The sequence below is a fragment of the Danio rerio genome, chromosome 7, assembly GCF_052040795.2.
Source record: "Danio rerio strain M-AB ecotype USA chromosome 7, GRCz13ab, whole genome shotgun sequence".
Classification (NCBI taxonomy): Eukaryota; Metazoa; Chordata; class Actinopteri; order Cypriniformes; family Danionidae; genus Danio; species Danio rerio.
In genome coordinates, this window is record NC_141027.1 from 4,148,378 (window position 1) to 4,165,307 (window position 16,930).

Below are 16,930 nucleotides of genomic sequence, written 5' to 3' on the forward strand. Positions count from 1 at the left end.
CAAAAAGACGACGATATGATGATTAGTATTTGAGTTTAGGATTTACATGGACAGGACCAGCTGATGAACCACGACCTTTATGTGTGGTTTGTCAAGATATTTTGGCTAATGACAGCATGAGACCCGCTAAACTTCGGCGACACCTTGAAACCAAGCATGATGAGGTAGCAGAAAAACCTCCAGAATTTTTTTGTGTGTGTGTGTGTGTGTGTGTGTGTGTGTGTGTGTGTGTTTGGGAGGAGGGGGGCGCCAATGGATAAGTTGTGTCAAAAGGGAGGCCCACTGTCTTAGACTTTGAAAAACCCTGTTTTAACATAATTTATGCATATTTGTGTGTGTGTGTGTGTGTGTGTGTGTGTTTGTGTGTCACTAGCTATGTTTCTATCCACCCATTTTTTTGCGCATTTTGCCTTGATTCACATACATTTTAAATATGCGCATAAAAAAAATGTATGTGCATAACTGTGTGGGATAAACTTTTTATTCGATAAGAAAGGATGCACAAACCACGATGGAAACACTTTTACCGCAGATTTCAGCATGCGCATTAAAAAAAGTCATGTGATTCTGTTATAAATCATGTGATTCTGTGATCATGTGATGATAAAAATGTGTGTAAATGGACAAACCACAGGCTAAACACTGTAAACCATCTGAACTGTTGTTTTGTTCATTCTAGAACGCTTTAACCGTTTTAGTATTATATTATTAATGAAGTGTCTGTGCTCTGCGACTGACACCTTCAAAGGCCACAGTGCGTTCACTGCGTGTCGGTCATTTATTAGATGAAGTATAGATTAATGCAGCCTCTCCTGCAGCAAATTCAGTTTTTACTGTTGATATTTGGCGGCAGTTAATCAGGAAGTGATGATTTTGTTCGTTATGAAATGCAGCTTTATTTGCACATTTTTTATGCGATAATCCAGTTTTGCGCATAAAGTTCATTCACATTTTTGGATGGAAACACAGCTAATGTGACTCCACAAATTGCATATCCTGCGACTCGGCTACAGTGAATGATCAAATTGCGATATCCATGCTGAAAGCATATGCTGTGCTGCCCTACACAGTATACAAACTTATGTCAAAACAAACTTTTTATTTATTACTATCAATAAATCAGTGGTGTTTGAATAAAGCCTGAGCTGATGAAGTGATCTGAAAACTGACCTTTATAAACCTGTTTTTGACTCCTCATCCAGATATTTCTGACGATGGCTCCAACGATCAGGTCAAAACAGTGTTTCAGACCAAACAGGGCAGGAAGACCATCGACATCTACTGGATCTCTGATGATGGAGGTAAAACCAGAAATAAATTACTTGGTTTTTTTTCCAAGACAAATGATAAATAGCTCAGTAAGGGGTCTAAAGTTATTTACGCATGCGTGTACTTACACTGTAAAAAATAAATCCGTAAAATTTACGGTAAAAAAGCGGCCGCTGTGGTTGCCAGTACTTTACCGTTAAAAACACGACACAAACCGTAAAAGTAATTTTTCATTTTTATGGTAAATTACCGTATTTTATTAATTTATAGAGGTAAAAAGTCTGTATTTTGAATGATCAACATTTATACATCTTTTGTTACACAGTTAGACACGTTAGCACACCCACACGCAAGTGGAGATAAGGAAGTTACATAATGAGCCAAAGCTCATCACAATCAACTTTTCCCACAAGCAGAAAAGAGTATCAGCTTATAGAAGGTGCTCAGTGTCATTCACACAGCTACTAAACACCAGTATGGTAACACACATAAAATTAAAGTCATGAAATAAACATTGTTTATCAACATTAGACGTAACATAAATCTCTAATGTACATAACTGATGCGGAAACAACTAAAAAAATCCATATTAATGTCAACCAAATGCATAAAAAGTGTTGTGCCATGCAGAGAATTCTGGGAATTCTGGTCAATTTACGATTATCCGCCATACATATTAAGGAAACATACTGCTAACCAGGTTACGGATTTGTATTGTAGCATTTTTACAGTTTTTTACGGTTGAAATCACGGCCATTTTTTACAGTGCATACATGTTTTAATGTCATATCAGCAGCATTGGCTACATTCATGGCAACACTTGCAGGGCTCGAAATTGCGACCATTTTGGTCGTATATGCGCCCGAAATTTTTATCTATGCGACCATAAAATATATTTGGGAGCATTTCTGCGAGTGCTTAAAATTGTTGTGTGCGACCAGTTTTTACTGCAAAATGTTCACCACATGCACGGATTCGGGAGACATTCACGCAGAATTCATCTCTAAGCTCTTTGTTTGCACTTGGAACGGGAAACGCAGCGCTCAGGAATGGTTTAAAACAGTTGTCATGTCGTCTTGCTGCAGTAAACAAATCCAAGTCCGTAATGCTTGCCCCGGCTTCGCGCTCTTCTTATTGGACCACTGCTCTAGCACTGAACGCGAATGATTGGTTAATATCAGCTGTCAATCACTCAGTCAGCGCCTTCTGGCTTCGGATGACAGAGAGCTGCTACCGCGGAAAACTAAAGCGCTAAAGATAAGATTGAAGATAACGCGGACAAATTTAGTTTTAGAAACCATCTAGTTACAAATAATGACACATCTTACTAGTGATCATGTGCTGAATGTTAATCCACCATCTACACTTTTCCAAGAGTAGAAGACTTCTGTTGGCTTCAAGTCCGCTATAAAAAGTCTGTGGGATGAAGTTTTCAGGTAACTGTTTGCCATATCTAGCACGAGAGCTTCTATTTAATCCTTCATATAATTGCCAGATGCTGTCCACCGTGCAAGGGGCAGCTATATGTCAAATTTAACATCACGTACACCATCGCAAACGGGCTTACAGTAAATTAATATCGCTAACTTACTCATGAAAAGACCGGTATGGCTATTAACATGACGTATGCATACAATAAGCTACAATATGTGTCAAAAGCATCAGTGCAATATCAGACAGCACTTGTGAGAACAGCACAGTTAACGTTATACCGTTCAAATCGTAACAGATTCATTCAAGCAGTGCGTGCGGGGCCGGTGAGCGCTCCGTGCTTTGGTCACTCAGTTATGTTATAAAAATCTATTTTCTTGTGATCACGGGATTTCGTTGAGACATATTTTCCTCACGCACGCATATTTATATTATTATTTTTTTGCTTGTTAGTTTGATTAGTGTTGATTTCAAATACAATAAATCTGTTTGTATAAAACCTGTAGTAACGGTGCTCATAATTGGTGGGTGCGACTAAATTTTGGCTGATGCGCCTAACTTTTTAAAGTTAGGAGCACCGGTGCTACCAAGCAAAAAGGTTAATTTCGAGCCCTGACTTGTAATAAATATTCAATATTTAATTTACAATCATAACCGTTTGTTAATCATTCAGTGTACAAACAAATACACAGATAACAACAACAGTGATAAAAAGTCATACACGTTGTTTCTGTTTGATCAATGATAAATATACTCCAGTTCTACCAGAAGACACATTTTTAAACATGTATAAGGGGTCAGAAAAACACACTCAATTCAAATGGAAAACATGTTTGTACTGAATACTAAAGGAAGAAAATAATTTACATTAAATAAACATTTCCTGAAATGCTCTCCTCTTTCAGGTCTGACTCTTCTAGTGCCGTATTTGCTGACACGAAGAAACCGCTGGAAGAAGAGCAAAATCAGAGTGTTTGTCTTAGGAGATCAAGAGACCATGAAGGAGGACCATAAAGAGTCAGTCAATCATCATCATTATCTTCATCATCATATTTTTATCTAGAAGACTTGCGCAAAACCTTAACATGTTTATCTTCTCAGCATGAAGATGCTGTTAAAGAGATTCCGGCTGGAGATTGAGGACATTATCGTGATCACAGATGTGGATAAACCTCCGCTAGCGAAAAAGTGAGAAGATTATTCTGGCATATTAATTAATTTTCCTTTGGCTTAGTTTTTAGAGGTTTCCACAGCTAAATGAACTGCCAACTATTCCAGCATGCGTGTTACACAGCGGCTGCCTTTCCAGCCACAACACAATACTGGGAAACACCCATACACACTCATGCACTATGGCCAATTTAGTTAAAGCAATTAACTTATATCATAGAGGTAAAGTTGGTTTTATATTCGCACATTCAGACTTTCCCCTTAATAATATAATAGTAAAATAATATTAGCAGCCAATGACTAGTAAAGTACAACATTGTTCACAGTGAATTAGATAGTGTTAATGCTGTTTTCAAGTCATACTTGCATGCTAATTCTGATCGAATATTCAAAGTAACATGGTAAACAATATAGAGATTGCTAAATGAACGAATATGTGAATATAAAACCAACTTTACCTCTATCTTATATCCAGAAAATAGCAGGAAATCTCAACACCTGGAGGAAATTCCACACCAATACAGGGAGAGCATGCTAACTCCACACAGAAATGTCATCTGGTCCAGCCAGGACTTAAACCAGCAACCTTTTTCCGTTGAGGCCACAGTGCTAACCACTGAGCCACCGTGTCGCCCCTTATAACACATTAAAATAGACTCCATTATCCTTGTGTAAACAAATCTACAAACTGCATCAATATTATTAGTGAAACTCTTAATTGCGCATAATCAAAACTGAAAGTTGACAAGTTACAGAAACCAAAAAAATAATAAGGTAAGGTGGTCAAAAAAAATAATAAGGTAAAAAAAATAAGCAAAATCTTACAAATATAGAGAAGATTAAAAAACATGCATACCCTTCTCGAAAAAAAAAAAAGTTTTTTTTTTCCAAAATAGCGAAACTATTTTTTTATTTATTTTTTTTTTTTCAGGCAAATATTTTACAGTGCTTTAAAACAGGGGGAACATGCAAACTTCACACAGAAATTCCACCCAGCTGAGGCTCGAACCAGCAACCTACTTGCTCGAAATTGATGTTCAATAAATAAACATAGATAGTAGATCGTGTTTACTTCAATTATTTTAAAATCAAGTTAATACGCACATCATTCAAAAATCTCTTACAATATGTGAGCATATTCACTGTACAAAACTTGTTTGTGAACTTTAAGGGTAAAAAATAGACAAAAAGAAAAAGAAAATGATCGTTCATTAATCATAATCGAGTTCAAATGTTCAATTAATCGAGATTTAGATTTTACGCCAAATCGCCCAGCCCTAGTTAAAATCCTTATCCCCCTAGACAGAGGTACAGTTGGTTTTATATTCGCACACTACAAAACACTACAAATAAGGCAACATGAACTCTCTTAAATCCTGAACCCTGAATGAAAACAACATATTTGTGGTTTGTTTCTGATTATTGTCTTATCCAAGCTTATAGTAAGATTAAAAAAATGTACATACCCCTGTGGAAAATATGTTTATAAAATATGTTTAAAAAACATATAATAAAAAAACAAAAATTAAAGGGTTAAAATCCTTAAATCTAATGACTTTTAGGAGTTTTTCCATCAAGCAGTGATGCTAAAGAAATGTCAAAATAAGAAAGCTGTGGTCAAAAAAATAATGAGGTTAAATAAAATAAGCAAAATTTTACAAATATAGATAAGATTAAAAAACATACATACCCTTCTGGAAAAAAAATAAAGGTTTTGCCAAAATAGCGAAACTGTTTCTGCGTTTTTTTTTTTTTTTGTTTGTTTTTTTTTTTTCAGGCAAATATTTTACAGTGCTTTAAAACAGGGGGAACATGCAAACTTTACACAGAAATTCCACCCAGCTGAGGCTCGAACCAGCAACCTACTTGCTCGATGTTGATGTTCAATAAATAGATAGTAGACAGTGTTTTCTTCAATTATTTTAAAATCAAGTAATGCACCCTTCATTCAAAAATCTCTTATAATATGTGAGCATATTCACTGTACAAAACTTGTTTGTGAACTTTGAGGGCAAAAAAAAGACAAAAAAAGAAAAAGAAAATGATCGTTCATTAATCATAATCAAGTTCAAATGTTCAATTAATCGAGATTCAGATTTTACGCCAAATCGCCCAGCCCTAGTTAAAATCCTTATCCCCCTAGACAGAGGTACAGTTGGTTTTATGTTCGCACATTCGGACTTCCTCCTTAATAATATAGTTTCATTAAAGAATTATTTGCAAACTCCAAATAGTGAAATCATATTAGCAGCCAATGACTATCAGAGTACAACATGTTCACAGTCAAATAAACTGTGTTAATGTTGTTTTCAACTCACACTTGCAGGTTATTTCAGAACGAATATTCAAAGTGCCGTGGTAAACAATATAGGGAGTGTGTCACAAGTTGTCACTGAATGAATGTACGAATATAAAATTAACTTTACCTCTAAACTCCCATGGCTTGAGTGTTCACTTATGTGGACAGCACATGTTAGCTCTTAAGTGGCTATTTAAAATACTCTGAGGCCCAGTTTCACAAACAGGGCTTAGATTAAGCCAGGACTAGGCCTTAGTTAAATTAGGCTATTTAAGCCACATTTATAAAAATGGCCTCAAAAAAATATACTACTGGTGTGCACCTGGTGATAAAATATGACACTGACATATTTTAAGACCTCTCACCGCAAGTTATTTTGAGTTCATACAGCTCAAACATGCAATTTAATCTTGACTAGCCTTAAACCTTGTTTGTGAAACCGGGGGTGAATGTTTTATATTTTGTTACAGACACACAGTGTCATCCTGCAACAGTTTTGCAGCATATGAAACGCCCCAAACACTATTTATAACTGTCCAAAATGAGAAACAAGTAGTTTTTACTCTCTGATAGTCAAAGCAAGTTCAATATATATATATATATATATATATATATATATATATATATATATATATATATATATATATATATATATATATATATATATATATATTCGGGCTGCTCTCGATTATGGGAAAAATCATAATCACGATTATTTTGGTCATAATTGTAATCAAGATTATTCAAAACGATTATCAGTTGAAGTCAAAATTATTCGCCCTTCTGAGAATTTATTGTTATATACAAATATTTCCCAAATTATGTTTAACAGAGCAATTTTTTACAGTATTTCCTATAATATTTTTTCTTCTGGAGAAAGGCTTTTTTTTCAGCTAGAAAAAAATCAGGTTTAATTATTTTGAAACCTATTTTAATAGCTCAATATTATTAGCCCCCTTAAGCAATATATATTTTTGATTGTCTGCAGAAGAAACTACATATATATATATATATATATATATATATATATATATATATATATATATATATATATATATATAACACATATATGGACATACTTTTTTTCTAAAAAAATATCAAAAGATGATACATAGATTTTTATTCTCATTAGGTTCCAATAAGCCCAAAAAGCAAAGAGAAATAAAAAATGCATGTAAAAAAAAAAAAACAGCTTGGGCTTTAGGAGGTTAAATGTAATGACTTTTGGGGAGTTTTTCATCAATGACTGATGCTGTTAAAGAACTCTGTTAAAATATACATGAAATCTGATACTTTTACAATATTTTTGTATTATTATTTATTCATTTTGACAGATATTATCCCCTATAAACTTAAGATTAGCTTTTTTTTATTAATCAAAGGCTTAAGGGTTAAACAAATAATTTAAAAGCTCAATGTAAAGGCGCTTTTAAACCACCAACGTTTCATATGGTGGTTAAGTAGGTTAGATTAGGTGAAGTCTTTGAATATAGGTTAAATATTGATAAAGAACAGTTTCATAACAGAGTCAATGAGCTAACAAAAACATTGTCACCATCCAGTTCACTTCAGATCACATTTTGTTCTCATCAGTTTGTGTCAAAACAGTTAAATCAATAATATCACTAAATATTAACCGTCTTCATTGTCCTTTAAACTCAGACACGGAGGAATCAAACTTATCTTTACGTTTCCTGGTCATAATCCGTCTCAAACGCCGATATTTATGATTGTTTGGAGAAATCGCGGGCTTTTTTCTTCTTCTTTTATTCTGTTTTCTCCCGTGACTGTGTAGTTTGCAGAGGTATGAAGACTCCATCGCCCCCTTCAGGCTGACCGAGGAACAGAGCAGAGGAGACCTGCAGGAGTTCAGGAGACTCAATCCGTGGACGGTTTCTGACAAAGACCTGGAGGCTATTAGACCCAAGGTGTGTGTGTATTGTGTGTGTGTGTGTGTGTGTGTGTGTGTGTGGGGGGGGGGGGGGGGGGGGGGGGGGAGGGGGGGTGTGGGTGTCTTTTGAAGTACTGTCTATTGTCCTTTTTTAGTAAATACTATAGTGTTACTACAGAGTTTTTTGTTTGAACCATACTATAATAAAGTGTTATTATACTACAGTATTTACCACACTTTGCTAATGCTCTAACATACTGTAGTAGCCTATTAACAATAGTGGAAACTGAAATAAGTATACTATAGTTTTTACTACAGTAAACCGTGGTATATTGTGATATAATATACCCTTATTCAGGATGCAAGTTACATGGGGGTTTGGAGACGATTGACCCCCTAATTAATGCTTAATTCCCCCTGAAGGACATCAAAACGAGGCGCATGGGGTGTCAGCCATTTAATAGTGAGAATAGTTTGTTCTGATCTGTATTTAAAAATAATAATGATACTACTTAATATAATATATAATGTAAAGTATACATTTGACCATTCCAATAATGGTTCAGAGCATTTGGGAATGCATAATAATGTCAATCAGTCTATACAAGAAAAAAAATAACAAAAAAATAATAATAATAATAATAACAACAAAAAAAATAATAATAATGATAATAACACTAATAATAATAATAATAATAATAATAATAATAATAAATATAATAATATTAATAATAATAATAATAATAATAAATAATAACAACAAAAATAATTATGATAATAATAATAATAACAATAATAATAATAATAATAAGGTAACACTTTACAATAAGGTTCATTAGTTAATGCATTTACTAACATGAACTAATCATGAACATCACATGTTCAGCATTTATTAATCATAATCAAACATTTACTAATGCATTATTAACATCCAAGTCCATGCTTGTTAACATTAGTTAATGCACCATGAGTTAACATGAACTAACAATGAACAACTGTATTTTCATTAACTAACGTTAACTAACATGAACAAATACAGTAGTAATTGTATTGTTCATTGTTTGTTCATGTTAGTAAATGCATTAATTAACATTTACCAATGAACCTTATTGTAAAGTGTGACCAATAAGGATAATAACAATAATAATAATAATAAAAATAATAATTATAATTATAATAATAACAAAAACAATAATAATAATGATAATAATACTACTACTAATAATAATAATAATAACAGCAATAATAATAATAATAGTGATAATTATAATAATAACAATAATAGTAAATATAATAATAATAATAAAAATAACAATAATAGTAAATATAATAATAATAATATTAATCATAATAATAAAATAATAACAACAAAAATAATAATGATAATAATAATAACACTAATAATAATAATAATAATAATAATATTAACAATAACAATAATAGTAAATATAATAATATTAATAATAATAATAAAATAATAATAGAAAATAATAACAACAAAAATAATTAGGATAATAATAATAATAATAAATAATAATTCCTTACATTTATATAGACCATTTTGAGAGATATAAAAAAAAACAATGGTTCCAATAAATATTTTCTGTTTTACATTTTTAATGTCTTTTGCTTCCGAGAATCTAAAAAGAGCCCCATATTGATAAACAAGGTTATGATCATATCTGCCAACACTCCTGTTCTTTCCCGGGAGTCTCCCGTATTTCAGATCCACCTCCCATTTTGTCATTTCTGCTGGAAAACTTCAACCCCTTCCCCTGGGCCTCATGTGTTTGGTACAATCTGTCACACCCATTGTAATTTACTATTAATACCTAATATATGTTCATGTGTGTTTTATTTTCAGATTGAGAGGACCGTGCGACTAAATGAAATCATCAAGAAGAACTCCAACCACGCTGCTTTGGTTGTAGTGTAAGTACAGTCACAGTTTCTGATGTAAACACAAGTGCACACTGTTTCTGATTGGGGTGGGGTGATCGAAACACACTTTATACAGTATAAAATCAATGGAAACCTATAGATTACTTTCAAAAACGAGAGTGTGTGTGTTTCAGTTCTCTCCCAGTGCCGGATCTCAACTGTCCCAGTTCTCTCTATATGGCCTGGATGGAGGCGCTGAGTTTTGGGATACACTGTCCTGCCCTGCTCATCCGAGGAAACCAGGAGAACGTCATGACCTTCTACTGCCAGTAAAACTCATCGTCAAACATTTATAACTGCACATAAATCTGCGCTCACATAGAGCGATGAAAATATGGTAAACTCTGTGCTAATCTGGACCTGAATTCACAAAACATTCATTCATTCGTGTTCTTTTCGGCTTAGTTCCTTTATTAATCAGGGGTTGCCACAGCAGAATGAACCACCAACTTAACCAGCATATGTTTTTCACAGCGGATGCCCTTCCAGCTGTAACCCAGTACTGGGAAACACCCATACACACTCATTCACACACACACACACTACAACCAATTTAGTTTATTCAAACACCAGAGCACCCAGAGGAAACACACGCCAACATGGGGAGAACATGCATATATATATATATATGTGTATGTGTATATATATATATATATATATATATATATATATATATATATATATATATATATATATATATATATATATATATATATATATATATATATGTATATATATATATATATGTATACATGTATATATATATATATGTGTATATATATATATATATATATATATATATATATATATATATATATATATATATATATATATATACAATTTAAGTGTGCATACTGTGTATATTTGGTGTGTTTGTATATATATATATATATGTACAAACACACCAAATATACACAGTATGCACACTTAAATTGTGGAAACAAACTTTTATAACTCTTACTGGTGAGATGAAATGTTTTGTGATTACAGGCCCATTACTGTTAAAATGAAATGAGCTGCTTAATTCCCTCGTGCAATGATTGTATTAATGCATATGTATATTTCTTATGTTTATTTGCCTGTATAATCTATGATAATCTTGCAGATCAGTTTGCAATAAACACTTTCAGCCTGACAGATTGCAATACAAATGCGCTAGAGATACATTGGGGGTTAATGCGATTTCAACAAGACACAGTTAAATTAGCATGGAAATAAGTTTATTTGTTCAAGCTTTGTAAAATGACATTTCATTAAGCAAAACATTGTAATGAATAATTCAGCTTTTTTAAACACCATATAAATATAGATTATTGAGAATTACCGGTTCCAGATCTGCTTTTCAATGTGAAAAATACAATTTAGCTCAATGAACATCTCAATCTTCATTGACTGTCTCATTACACCGAGTTCAAAATGAAATAAGTTATAAGCGCTGTTCAATCACATGGAAATAATTAAGCATTACAACTTGTACAGAATAAATTACACATGAAATAAACATTGCACTGGAGTGTATGTGTGTTTCTGTATGCAGCTGCCCCTTCAAAAGCTCCAAACAATAATTATTTAAAATAAACAAGTGAAGACATTTCACATTAAACATACAGCAACATCATCCCTTCACCATACATTTCTAAAACAATAATTAGTTCACAAATGAGAGCTATAAGCAAAATGATCATTGTGAAAAACACATTCAACATACATAAAGTCAGCATGAAATCAAATTTTACCAAGTTAATTGTGATAGCATGCATTGTTTGTCTTAAGGTGAACAATTAATTAAAAAAAACAGTTTTGTGAATATTTAATCTAAATATGTGAAAAGGGTCCTTCTCTGATTGGCTGAAATATGCTTAGCCATGCCCCTCGAACCGTTAGTTTGCAGTAAGTGAAAGATGAAAGGTGGAGCCAATAAATAAAGCCCCGCCCCTACTCAATATTCAGTCTCAGTTGGATATATGTCAAACTGACCTTTATGCCATCACACTGACAATCTTTTGCAATATCTGGTTCATGCTGACACATTGGACTTTTTTTTTTCTTTACCTCAAATAATAAATTTTTTAAATGTGCGTCCAAAAAAAATTTAAAAATTCAACATGTGGATTGTTTATTTCCAAGATCAGGGGTTTAATTCTTAGTGAACTTGCATAATAATGTAGAACATAAATGCAATGGACAAAGGCATTAGAAAAAATGTATGCATGTAAAATACTTGTTGAATCAACTACAACCCAATCGTAAAATTAGACGAATTTAGAAATGACTTCCGGACATTTTAAAGTGTCTTAAGATTGCTGTACCTCTTTAAAGAGAAATTTTACTGCAAAACAACTAAGGCAAATCATATCAGTCTACAAAACATACAGTTAAAGACAAAATTATTCGTTCACACTATTTTATATTATAGTTTTCTTCTGGATAAAGGTTTTATTTCTTTTACTTTGGCTGGAATAAAAAAAGTTTATAGCTAAGGTCAATTATTTGTTTCTGATTGTCTACAGAATAAACCACTGTTGTCCAATGACTTGCCTTATTGACCTAATTAACCAAGTTAAGCCTTTAAATGTCACTGCTGAATACTAGTGTCTTGCAAAATAGTGAAATATTATGAAATGTCATTACGGCAAAGGAAAAAAAATTGGTTATAAAAAAATCCTTAAAAAAAAATACTTTAAAAAGTTTAACAATGTGTTAATAATACTAATACTACTACTACTACTACTACTACTACATTGAAAACAATATTCAAAAATGATTCCTTGTATTTACTAAATTTATTTACGTTAAGTGGTTGTAAACAACTTTTGGGGGCTGAATTTAAACAAACAAATTAAGTTGAACAGTATTAAATTTAATTTGTTTGTTTAAATTAAACAGAAAATAAATTGTTTGCAACAGTTCTGCATGCAACACTTTTTTCAGTGTACTACTACTACTACTACTACTAATAATAATAATAATAATAATGCCTTTTATATATAGGCGCCTCTCAGAGCACTCAAGGACACCTTACAGTGTGTCACAGGCACATTATAAAAACAAGAAAAAAAGAGTAATTTAACAGAGTATTAATCCAGAAAGTCATTAAAAGCAATTCTGAACAGAAAGGTTTTAACCTGGGATTTAAAATTGGAGATAGAATCCACCTGACGAATATCTAATGGCAGGGAGTTCCATAACTGTGGTGCTGTGCAGCTAGAAGCCCTGCCACCAAATGACTTCATCTTAAAATTTGAAACTGACAACAGTTCAGCCGCAGAAGATTAAAAAATATAAAAAATTATTCTCTCTTATACAGCACATGGGAAAATATAAAAAAAATAAAATAAAATCAGAGCTAATCATTTTGTCTTCGAATGTATATGTATATATATATATATATATATATATATATATATATATATATATATATACACACACACACACACAGTTGAAGTCAGAATTATTAGCCGCATTCAAATTTTTTTCTTCTTTTTTTTAGATATTTTTCAAATGATGTTTAACAGATTCAGGAAATGTTCACAGTAGGTCTGATAATATTTTTTCTTCTAGAGAAAGTCTTATTTGTTAATTCGGCTAGAATAAAAGTAGTTATTAATTTTTTAAACACCATTTTAGGGACAAAATAATTAGCGCCTTTAAGCTATATTTTTCTCGATAATCTACAAAACAAACCATCATTATACAATAACTTGCCTAATTACCCTAACCTGCCTAGTTAACCTAATTAACCTAGTTGAGCCTTTAAATGTCGCTTCAAGCTGTATCCGCTTGTAAAGTGTGACGTCACGCGAAGCTGCTTCCGGGTCCAAGCGCTCTATTCAACTGAATGGGGAGACTCATAAAATAGTAATAATAAACGTTTACAAAGTGATTTAATGCTTTCGAAAATCACGATGGCAGTATATATGTCCATGCCTAATATCTGATGGCCAGAAATAGATTCATTTTTTTATAAATTGTTAAATTTTTGATATTTGTTATGCAGCAAGCCCAGAGATTGTTGTGTACACTATGATTCTATATAAAATTAACTTTAATGTGTGACAGGAATAAAACGTGATCATAAGCGAATGATTTCTCCACTCAAATGAATAGAGGCTTGGACCCGGAAGCAGTATACATACGTCACAAACACGTCACTACTTAACAAGCGAATAGAAGTGTCTTGAATATCTAGTCTAATATTATTTACTGTCATCATGGTAAAGATAAAATAAATCAGTTATTAGAAATTAGTTATTAAAACTATTATGTTTAGAAATGTGTTAAAATGTGCTGAAAAAAATTTCTCTCCGTTAAACAGAAATTGAGGAAAAAATAAATAAGCGCTCTAAAAATTCAGGGGGGCTAATATTTCTGACTTCAACTGTATGTATATGTATATATATATATATATATATATATATATATATATATATATATATATATATATATATATATATATATATATATATATATATATATATATATATATATATATATATATATATATATATATATATATTTACTACTATATTTGTATATATTACTACCCATGCGTTGGCACAAGGCCACAGGTATTCAGCCACATCTCTCAGAAATTATAAATAATTTTTAAAAGGGCACTATCCTTTTAAATAAACTGCATTGTTGCAATCTAAACAACTACACTCAACTAAAAAAAGTCTCAAAAGTATATTATGTTGCCCAACAGCAGGAATATTTGTCAAACTGTAGTGTCTCTCTGCTTGTTGCTTACTGTATGTGGGCGGAGTAATACACAAGGGTGAAGAGGCATTTGTGTGCTGTTTCTGGCAAAATATTGCATGGCTATCAGCCAATCAGATTCAAGAACCAGATGGAAATGTTGTATATGTGTGTGTATATATATATATATATATATATATATATATATATATATATATATATATATATATATATATATATATATATATATATACATATACATATATATATATATATATATATATATATATATATATATATATATATATATATATATATATATATATATATGTATATATATGTGTGTGTGTGTGTTTGTGTGTGTGTGTGTGCACATATCATTACCACTTTACCATTTAATTGGTTACATTAAGAATGATAAACACTTTTTTTTTGTTTAACCTTTTTTGAAATATTACATTTAAATACACACATGAACTTTTATCTAATTAAAGATGCACTACTTTGCAGAAATTTCCTGAAGATAAAATCTGAAGATTGTATAAGAGCCTGGCTCAAAATTTCCATTTAATTTTACTGTCATATTTAATCAATAGTTTTACAGAAGAGATTTTAGAGATCTAATTTTACCACTGCATAAATCAGAAAATAATCATCAAATGAAAAAAAAAAAAGAACGATCAACTAAATGTTACATGCACAATCTTCACAGTACAGAAAATAGATACAATTTAATAATCCGCTGCGTGTAAAATCTGCAGAAGTCAAGCAAAAAATATAATAATGTGAGTTTAGTCAAAAATACAATGAAAAAAAAATATTTAATTAAACATAGACACACATGTTATGAAACAGTACCCCGGTATCTCAAAACTGACCAGTGCATGAAAATGAAAATAAAGTCATGTAGTGCATGGCATGAAAGAGCCGGAAAGAGTGTGTACAGCTGAACTCAAAATTAGTCGCCCTCCTGTGTATTTATTATTTTTTCAAATATCTCCCAAACGATGTTGAACAGATTCAGGAATTTTTCACAGTATTTCCTATAATATTTTTTCTACTGGAGATAGTCTTTTTTGTTTTATTTTTTCAGCTTGCTAGATTTTAAGTTATGTTGTAAAATAGGAATCTGTTTTTTATTATTTTTGTCTATTTTTCTTTTAATCAAACAATTATTTGTATTGGTCATGTAAGGGTCATATATTAACTGAACTTCTAATGTTGTGGGTGAGTGCTGTGCATACTAATTAGCATTTTTACAGAAGTAGATAGATGCTGGTCCAAAATTTAATTCAGCTCTGCAGAAACTTCCTGTCTGAAGAGAGGTGTTAAAACTGAACACAGAACACAGAAGATGTATGCTTTGTTGTTGGGCAGAGAATTCGTAGAAAAAGAGGAAGTATGTCGAAGGTGCGGCCAATGGAGGACTGAACAATGACTGACAAGTGACGTTACACCAAAACTCCACCTGTTAAGATCAGTTGTGTGTATATATGCTGGAGTCAGGAAATGTATGTTAGTTGCGAACCTCTTGAATGTAATTCTTGTATTGCATTGGGGTAATGTAACCCAGAGCGCTGTCATCGAATTATTCATTTGTATCCAATAAATTGTTACGATTTTTGACATTGAAGAAAAAACCTCTCCTGACCTTTTCTCTTAAACACACATGGAATTGGCTAGAAATTCCAACAGTTACATACTATTAGCTCCCCTTAAGCAATATTTGTGTTGGATAGTTTCCAGAACGAACCGCTGTTACACAATGACTTGCCTAATTACCCTAACTTTACCCTAATTACCCTAGTTAAGTCTTTATATGTCACTTTAAGCTGTATAGAAGTGTCTTGAAGAATATCTAGTCAAATATTATGTGCTGTCATCATGGCAAAGATAAAATAAATCAGTTATTAGAGATGACTTATTAAAACTATCATGATTAGAAATGTGCTGAACAAATCTGCTCTCCATTAAAGAGGGGCAAATAATTCAGGAAGGCTTTTAATTCTGACTTCAACAGTAAATCTGCTGTTGGTGTTTTTACTGGCAGTAGAAGGTCATGACGTTCTGCTGGTTTCCCCGAATGAGCAGGACTGGACAGTGTAAACCGCAGCTCAGTGTGTCCAACCAGGCCATATAAAGAGAGCTGGGACAATCAGCCTGAGGGACGGGGAGAGACCTGAACACACAAACACACACACACACACACACACACACACGGTCATTAATAA

At 32.2% G+C, this 16,930-nt stretch overlaps 3 protein-coding genes and 3 long non-coding RNA genes across 24 annotated transcripts in view; 3 read left to right on the forward strand and 3 right to left on the reverse strand.

Annotated features, from left to right (window-relative positions):
• Positions 1-3,668, reverse strand: part of LOC147842940 (uncharacterized) — an 84,181-nt gene extending 80,513 nt beyond the window's left edge. For all 3 annotated transcript variants that reach the window (XR_015495255.1, XR_015495254.1, XR_015495256.1), the window contains exons 1-2: positions 3,568-3,668; positions 1,171-1,289 (exon numbers count right to left, since the gene is read on the reverse strand). This is a non-coding gene — a long non-coding RNA (uncharacterized LOC147842940). The remainder of the gene's footprint in view (positions 1-1,170; positions 1,290-3,567) is intronic.
• The window catches only part of LOC147842925 (uncharacterized), a 959,952-nt gene that overhangs the window by 890,913 nt on the left and 52,109 nt on the right, over positions 1-16,930 (reverse strand). The gene's annotated exons all lie outside the window — the stretch shown is intronic.
• Positions 1-16,930, forward strand: part of si:ch211-225k7.4 — a 494,418-nt gene that overhangs the window by 230,659 nt on the left and 246,829 nt on the right.
• si:dkey-88n24.3 overlaps positions 1-16,930 on the forward strand; it is a 285,177-nt gene that overhangs the window by 198,633 nt on the left and 69,614 nt on the right.
• The window catches only part of slc12a10.3 (solute carrier family 12 member 10, tandem duplicate 3), a 51,545-nt gene that overhangs the window by 23,463 nt on the left and 11,152 nt on the right, over positions 1-16,930 (forward strand). For 2 of the 15 annotated variants that reach the window (NM_001441797.1, NM_001135131.3), the window contains 6 exon segments: positions 1,203-1,301; positions 3,606-3,717; positions 3,802-3,888; positions 7,965-8,097; positions 9,925-9,992; positions 10,136-11,502. In NM_001441797.1, coding sequence (NP_001428726.1) covers positions 1,203-1,301; positions 3,606-3,717; positions 3,802-3,888; positions 7,965-8,097; positions 9,925-9,992; positions 10,136-10,274 — 638 coding nt within the window. In that variant the 3' untranslated portion in view covers positions 10,275-11,502. 15 annotated transcript variants of the gene reach the window in all.
• slc12a10.1 (solute carrier family 12 member 10, tandem duplicate 1) overlaps positions 15,125-16,930 on the reverse strand; it is a 98,686-nt gene continuing 96,880 nt past the window's right edge. Inside the window, exons 28-29 of one of the 3 annotated variants that reach the window (XM_087259833.2) lie at positions 16,744-16,878; positions 15,125-15,454 (exon numbers count right to left, since the gene is read on the reverse strand). In XM_087259833.2, the coding sequence (XP_087115959.1) occupies positions 15,406-15,454; positions 16,744-16,878 (184 nt within the window). In that variant the 3' untranslated portion in view covers positions 15,125-15,405. 3 annotated transcript variants of the gene reach the window in all.